The 8,378-nt window shown below is 38.0% G+C and overlaps 1 protein-coding gene across 1 annotated transcript; it reads right to left on the bottom strand.

The window, feature by feature from the left end:
• Positions 1 to 6,675: 6,675 nt before the first annotated feature.
• On the bottom strand, positions 6,676 to 7,134 carry LOC149160379 (pre-mRNA cleavage factor Im 25 kDa subunit 2). Its single transcript, XM_089434118.1, has one exon. It carries the CDS (start codon positions 7,132 to 7,134, stop codon positions 6,676 to 6,678), a length of 459 nt encoding a protein of 152 aa, XP_089290244.1.
• Between the last annotated feature and the right edge of the window lie 1,244 nt (positions 7,135 to 8,378).

Consider the following 8,378-nt stretch of genomic DNA (forward strand, 5'->3'; position numbering starts at 1 on the left):
GGGGTTGACGGGCCCTAATAGTATCGATTTGTAAGTTGGGGTTGATGTGCCCAAATGGATCTGTAATAGTTGCCCCCTAAAGCATGAAGTCGTAAATATATATGTCGAGTGAAATGCTTTATCACAATGAGAGGAGGTTTTAAAACGGAAGGTGACCTGCATCAATTACAATACATATATCATGATAATTTCATTTTTCTCATGATCTAGCTGAAGGAAGGAATACCCATGCTCTGCTCATAAACTTTCATTACATGTGCAAATATAGTCGTCTATAGATATAGACCCATGAATGGTTGAACATGAATGTAAGGCCATTGTACATTTGATTTAGTACTCCTGAAAATATCGCAGCCTGAATGGATGAAACTAGATCGAGGGTCTTCAATTCTCATTCAATCTTTTGCTCAAGTAGAAGTCTAACCATGTGAATAGATTTTCTGAAGTCGAACATGGAAAGACATCATTTGATTACCAGCCAATGATGTAATCCGTTAACAAACGCAAGAGGAATCACCGATAATGATAATGACCCTCAAGGTACTACAGTACATTTCACATGGTGTGAATAAATGATTTGATGTCAAACACCATACAAAGTCTTTTTGTTGAAGGCCAGTGATGTCAACCTATCATTGGAAGCGAGAAACCTGCCATCGATGTATGAAAGCTTCAAGGTACTAAAGGGGTGTTTCTAAGTCAACTTCTTGGATGATGTGTTGATGTCAACAAGAAGCGACTCGTCGCAGGAGGGTCTTGATGTATCCCACATCTACGACACGAAACGAGGTAAATGATTTTGGAGATGAAAAAACAACTGACAACAAAAGGTTTAGGAATGGCGGTCATGAAAATGAAGGTTTACGGTATTGCAAAGGTTGAATTTTGAACTGAATGACTTCTCTTGAACATGTCGGCGACACTAAGATGAATTGGTAGCATTGACCCAAAACAAAGTAATGGATGGTATGATAGACCAACGGTGTGATAACCATCAAGATGAATGACCCAACCCACATAGTCATGATGATGAGGTGAAAGTGTCATGTTCAAGAGCGACTTGCTACCATAAAGTTTTCTTGGCTTTTTCCTTTTTACCCAGTCATTGTTGACTAGTACCTCTTTATTTTTTATCAAGCTTGAGGAGGATAATGTATGCTTGTTGTATAATTTCACCCTTTGGGCAAATCCATCACTATTTGATGCTTTAATGAGTCTAGCGAAGGTGAAACTCGGCCTTGTCTTGATGGACAAGTTTGTCTCTATTTGATGTTTTTAATGAGTTTAATGACAAAGACAACTCGATCCTTTTCATGTTTAGAGATTTTGAAAAGGGACGAAAAGGAAACTCCACAAGTTATTTTTCGTAAAATAATCTCTCAAGTTGAAAAAGGCGTAAAATAATACAAGAGAGATATCGTTTCCAATCCTTTAACAAGCTGGAATAGACAAGCGCTCGACAATCTTTTCATATTTAGAGAGTCTGAAAAGAGTTTAAAGATGACTCCATTTTTAGGAACAAGTGGTGTCTAGGGTAGCAACTGGGCCCGATGATGTTTGAACTTTTCAAAACATGTTGATTTATGTGAAGAGGCTAGCTAATAAGACCACTCATTGCAACTGTCCCTCAAAAAAGCGTAAAACAACCAAGTGAAAGTGTATGGTCGGCCAAAGGGATGGCGGCGATGAGATGAAAACAACCAAAGCTCATCTGATGAACTATGCTTGGATTCATTTTCATGCTTACACAAGCTTGAAACAAAAAGACTATGCTTGGATTCAGTTTCATTTTTACGCAAGCTTAAAATGAAAAACTATGCTTGAGATTCGTTTACATGCCCCTAGCATGATGAAAGGGAGAGTCTCCTGTAACCAAATGGAAGTCGTTGCGGTGAATCAGGATGGTTATCCAACACCTTTTCGGCTTCGTCCAGATAGGGACAAAGGTGAATGGGGTGATTCCCTTCACATAACCTACAGGGAAACTTAACTTTACCACTTGGTGCATGCCCCCCAAGATTCATTACATTCACCTAAGTAGACTATTCATGGCTATCAAGTGGATGGAATGAAGGTTCTTTTACGAGTTCAAGTGAAAGACTCGACTAGGATTTTACAAGATCTACTCAAAGACTCGACTTCGAACTTGGGACCTTGTTTCATTATTAAATGAGCTTGACACAAGAAAAGGAACTTTTCTCAAATTCCTTGTTTCATTTTTTAACGAGCTTGACACAAGTCAAGGAACAATGCTCATAGGAGTTGTTTCATTTTTAAACGAAGTTGACACAAGAAAAGGAACTATCCTCATAGACCCTTGTTTCATTTTTTAACATGGTTGACACAAGACAAGGAACTATCCTCATATCCTTGATTTCATTTTTTAACGAGGTTGACACAAGACCAGGAACCATCCTCATATTTCTCATTTCATTTTTTAACGAGCTTGACATAAGACAACGAACTATCCTCGGATTCCTTGTTTCACTATTAGCGAGCTTGACATAAGACAAGGAACTACCCTCGAGGAGTTGTTTCATTTTTTAATGAGGTTGACATAATAAAAGAACTATCCTCATACTCCTTGTTTCATTTTTTAACGAGGTTGACACAAGACTAGGAACTATCCTCATTGGAGCTGTTTCATTTTTTAACGAGGTTGACACAAGACAAAGAACTATCCTCATATTACTTTGATCACAACTCATAAGAGGTGATGAAGGAAAGATCTGGTTCCAATGCCCCCAGAACATGATGTACAACATCACTGAATTGATCAGCAATTGATGTAGGTATGGAACGGGTTGCCACATAATTAACTCGTGGCGGGGATGATACCATTGGTATAAATGGACCATTTAGGGAAAATGGTTGACTGGAAGCCATATTTGGACCGGGAAATGAAAGTTGGTCAACGATGACAATTCTGCCTCCAAGAGAGAAACAAATCACTCGAAAGAGTGTTGAAACAATAGCTCCCATGTCATAAACATAGATGCGCCAGAGAAGTAAATTGTAATCTAGAGGGCCTGGGACTACCATCAAGTTCAGTTAAACGATTTTTCCTCCCAAAGTAATAGGAAACTGAGGAAGGATCCCTAATGGTTGACTGGTTCCTCTGTTAAAACCCAACAAATTCTTTGTAACAAGCACAAGTGGTGGCGAACCAAGCACTTGCCAAGCAGTTGAGGAAAGGATACTCACTAATGGACCTTCATCTATAATAGTGCCAGATAAAATCATATTACAAACTTGTACTATGATCTGGAAAGGCACATAAGAAGGAAGGCGGAATCCTGCTAGTCGATTCCAATCAAAGGAAGTGACCAGACTACTTGGAGGGGGTCCCGTAGAAACGGGAGAATTAACCCCTTGAGTTATGAGAGAGGGAGGAATTTCCTCCTGTCTTGATGGAATAGGAGGATTGCCCCCAAGCTCATTTGAATCTGAAGAAACAAAAATAACTTGAGTGCGTCACCAGCATGATCTCCAAAAGTTGATGACACAGGATGATGTGAATGGGAAGACCATTCTTCTAAGATCTAAGGAATATCAGGACAATTTCGAAGAAGATGGTCTCTCGCACAAAGTTTGCATGGATATCAAACTTTGTGAGGCTTGATGGACGATTTCTCATCAGATGTTGCATTCAAAGCAATGGTTGCTTGGTTGCCCCTTTGCTGAATTTGCTTCTTCTTCTTCTTCTTCCCTTTCTTCTTCTTCTTAGCCACCTGGTTACTAGTACCAATACTTTCACTAGGTGAAGAGGAAGAAGGGGAGGAAGAAACAAACGAGGAAGAAGGCAAAGGGTCAACTTTAGGATCAACTGGAGGTTGATTTTGTCCAGTCGGAGGTGTACTCGATTGCAGAGAAATCACGACATTTTGAACCAAGGAGGTTGAAAAAAACCATACTGGCAAGCCAATGGTAAATCTCGGAAGGGACAATGTAGGCATATAAGGAGCACCAATATTTTTGAAAGGAGGAAAAGGACAAGGATTCCCATCAAAAGGAATTCCTTGATCGGTGGACTACGGATTTGTCACCATATGTTTCAACCTAAGATCAACTAAGGAGCGAGCGAGGAGGATGTTATCCGCGGTCAATTAATTTTATTTTAATCAAAGTAACATAACAAAACAAAAGAAGGATAATCTAGGCAAAAAGGTTTACCAAGCAACTATGAACTATAGAATACCTCCTGGTGAACCAAGAAGTACGAGAAGGAAATCTCCCGAAACTATGTTCGATGTATCACAATTTACAAGGCGGCCAACTCGGTTACTTAAGGATGGATAGCAACCTAGAGTTGTCCTCCCATATATACCCAAAGATATGTGGAGGCCTAGTCTATATAAGCGCTATCTAATGTAAAACCACACAATGAGAGCATTCCCATATACTTCACGTACTGTAACACCGCCCTATATACCTGAAGGTACGTGGACGAGCTATGATATACTCACATACGTGGAATGAGGTATCACACTCAAGATGTATTGCAGACAAGTTAGCGATAGCTTCTTTGTTTTACAACGCTGAAACATGTCTCTAGCCTAGACCTCTAAATGTTTTTCGTTAGGTGAAAATGCTCCATTAGGTAAATTCAAATAAATTTTAAGTTGATCTTCTTTAGAATTTGCCTTTCAAGGTTCACCACGTGATGTATGTTTGCAATTCCTAAAATGCAACTAATATGATAAGCATTCTTTCCATTCAATTTAACAATGAAGATCCTATCAACATAGGGATAGAGCAATCAGATTTCTTTTGATCATAGAGCAAAGAGCACAATCTAAATGCAAATTCTCTACACTATTCCTTTTAGCACACAAAAACTCTTTTAAATGAAAATGCATGTATTTCTTTTCAATTTCCCTTTATGTGAATGATTCAAAAAAAGAAACTAATGCACAAAAGATCAACAAACTCTTTTCATTAAAATGACGATTTTGCGACAATTTCTCTTCAAGGAAAGGAAGACTCTATGACACTTTTGTTTTCAAAGAAATGAGGAATTACGACACTTTCAATGAAAAGACTAATCATATGCACATATCAACCAATCGATCTTTCATGAATGAAGATTTGACGACAATTCAACTTTCGAAGGAAAAACGATTTTACGACACTTTCTTTCGCTAAAGATCAATTGATTATAACTAACTTTCAACTATAGATTGAAAATTACAAAGTAAATACATAAGAAACATTTATCAATCCTAGTCTAAGTAGGGCCAAATTAAGGAGATGAAAAACTATTTTCAGAGACAAAACATCATTGACATTCAGCAACTAATTCAAACAAGAGAAAATTGGCAAAAACTTTCAATTCCTAGATGGGAAACTGATCCTCAAGTGATCAGCATAGGAAGTAGTTAGAGACAGTGCACTGAATCACTCTGGATCTATGTGGGAAGTGCACTGCAACACATTATGTCCTTCATTAGACTGCACTGATGATAGTGAGCCATTCTAAAGGAAATTTTGACATAGTTTCGACTCAATTTTCAATGAAAGAAGACTAAAATTGTTGGACACCTAATCCTCTAAGGGTTGGTGTGGAAGCTGAACAGCCAAAAGGAGCCCAAGAGACCACTTGGAATATGAATCCAAGGGTCACACCATGTACTATAAATGTATATCATTTGTTAATAATAAATGTACTCTCCTGCTTATCTTTAATATTCTATTGCTGCCATGTGTGTGTTTAACATGGTATCAGAGTAGCAGGCATATTCCTGCCCTGCATAATTACTGTGAGCCAAGTTTAGGCCTGGGCATTTTCAGATTTTCCAGAATTTGTCTGCCATTTCCCTATTTATAGAAATATTCTAATATATATAACGCCTTCCATAATACTCATAGTTATGTTGTCATAACAGTTACGTTGTCCACTGTTCATTGTCATAACAGTTACGTTGTACGCCTCCTCTTGATGATCTTTTGATGGCAGGAACGTTCTCCTCCATGAATGATGCGCTGACATTTCTGGATCTGTGAATGCTCTGTCAGAGGTCAAAGTCGAAGGATCTATTTGCTCCATTCAATTAATGTCCTGCCATGAATTTGGAGCCTTGGAGCAGCGTTGAACATCTTCAGTGAGCGCAGGTCCAAAATTGATGTGAGTGCGTTGAACCCTGAAGTCTGTGGAATGAAAATTTGATAACAACATTGATACCAATGTGAGAATGCAACAGATGTGGTCGATTTGAGTGTTGAATATATGCGTTTGTTTTTGTGAATGAATTAGTTGTGGTCAAAACCCTTGCGAGCTTGTGTACACATGTGGTGAACCCGACGTGAAGGTGAAATCTGGATTTGATTGAGATATGTGAGTTGGACCTATGTGCATTTGGTTGAAACCTCGCAGTTGCTTAGAGTGGTGTGTCTATTGTTGAAATGGTGTGCTTATGCGTTCAACCTTGCATTGCAACTAGTTTGTGATGTGTGTATTACTCTTGGTATTACTCTGGCGTATTGTTTCATTAACTATGCTCTATATATATATATATATATACATAGTAGAAGTGTGATGGGTTTTGTTTGGACCTACGTTAACATTTTTGAAGATTCAACATTCCTGATGTGCATTTACAAAACAAAAAAAAATGTTGCCAAAAGTATTAATCCGTAAAGGAGTTGAAACTTTAAGCAAGTAATTATGGTCGACAACTACTGTGGAATAATTGAGATAACCAGACTGTATCTCTGCACATTATCGTAGAGCTCAAACAGTGGAACAATGAGTAGTTTTAGATTTTTGGGGACTGCAAAATATTCTCTCTCGGATAGATGAACAAGAAAAAGCTTCTTGCATTCCTTTGGTTTTGTAATGTGGGGTGGACAATAAGGATACATCAATGTCTCAAAATTAGGTCTCCACCATACAGCAACACACTCTCCAATCTGCCAGTCCGGTTGAAGAGTACTTGAATTTGTAGCAAGTTTGCTTGACAGTTTACGCTTCAAGCCTTCAATTTCATTTTCACCAGGCTTTAAGCGTCCTCCAGGAAACTTACAAAAGGTGTTTCCAATTTGCAGTAACAGTATATGGGGATGGTTGTGCTCCTGTACCAGGAGGATAGCTTCCACACTTGTCTGCATGCCTTCTTTCATATAATTGACTTTCATATAATTAGCGGCCCGAAACATTAAAAGGGCAAGCAATCAGCTGTCAAATTAATGGATAGAACTTCTATTTCCCTTAGTTTGTCTGTATCTTTGGCTTAGATGCGAACACATGTCTCTTATCACCTTGCAATCGTCCCCGTCAAGGCAAATCTCGTTCCTATTTCTATACATCCGGCCAATTTGGGCAAGCTATGGGCACCTTAGACTTATTATATTGACAAAGGTCGATGATTGTCCCTGATTATAAGCAATTTGAGTAGAAATCTACTTCTTCGCATATTTAATTGACTGAAAATAGAAAAACCTGTCTCAATTTTTGCAATTTAGATCCTTTTATGTAGAGTTTCCTATTGAAACACAAACGTCCTGCCAATTCTCATCCAATTCAGCTGTTCTAAATCGATTCTGTTCATATTACTTCCCAGAGGAGATTCGTTATCTGCCTTAGGAGGAGTCAAGGGTCCATTCGACATTCAACCATTTTCCTATGGATTGATTGTGCAGTCTGTATACAACAATGGATCGATATTTGATCCTGAATTTCTTGATCTCACAGAGGATGATTTAATAAAGAAAGTTGTTGCTGGTATTTCTAGTGTGACAGCTCTTTCTCTAGCGATCAGTTATCCCAAAATTGCAGCTATTCCACATGCTATCATCAATTATTACAAGAATGCATTAGCAGTCGCTATTGAACTTAACTATTCTTTTCCACTAGCCGAGAAAGTGAAGGAGTATTTGAAGGATCCAAGCAATTTTGCAGTTGTTGCTGCCCTAGTTGTGGCATTGTATTTAAAACTCATTATGGTTTTTTTTGTTCAATGTTGAAGTTCCCATAGAGTATTAAAGTATATAGAAGTTATCCCCTTATTCCGAAAGTTGTATGATTTCACCATTCAGCCAAAACTTGGTGCAAATTGAATTTGGAGCAACTTCTAATATCTTTGAAAATAAGTTAAATAAGTGTAGTTTTAATTGAAGCTGACACTCCACATTTACAGAGTTTGATTTGTTGATAAAATGGGAAGACTTTATGGAGTATTAAAGTTACTGAATACACTAATACATTCTAGTGTCAAAAACATAGTCGAAATCAACAAAGACTTTCTCTTTGAAATGCGGACCTGTCTACAATATGCACAAGAATAGATTGATTTTTTGCAGCTTGAATCTCAACTACAGTAGGATGAATTACAACGACGGAGTCATCATTCTGAACCTGTTTCTATTCAGAACGATGAAAC

Source organism: Pinus tabuliformis, chromosome 5_2 (genome assembly GCF_031772625.1).
Source record: "Pinus tabuliformis cultivar Carrire ecotype Pingquan chromosome 5_2, CPIR1, whole genome shotgun sequence".
In the NCBI taxonomy this organism is placed as follows: Eukaryota; Viridiplantae; Streptophyta; class Pinopsida; order Pinales; family Pinaceae; genus Pinus; species Pinus tabuliformis.

What these genes read in the sequence shown, in the direction of transcription:
- LOC149160379 (XM_089434118.1), bottom strand. Translation starts at nt 7,134, where the DNA reads ATGAAAGTCAATTATATGAAAGAAGGCATGCAGACAAGTGTGGAAGCT.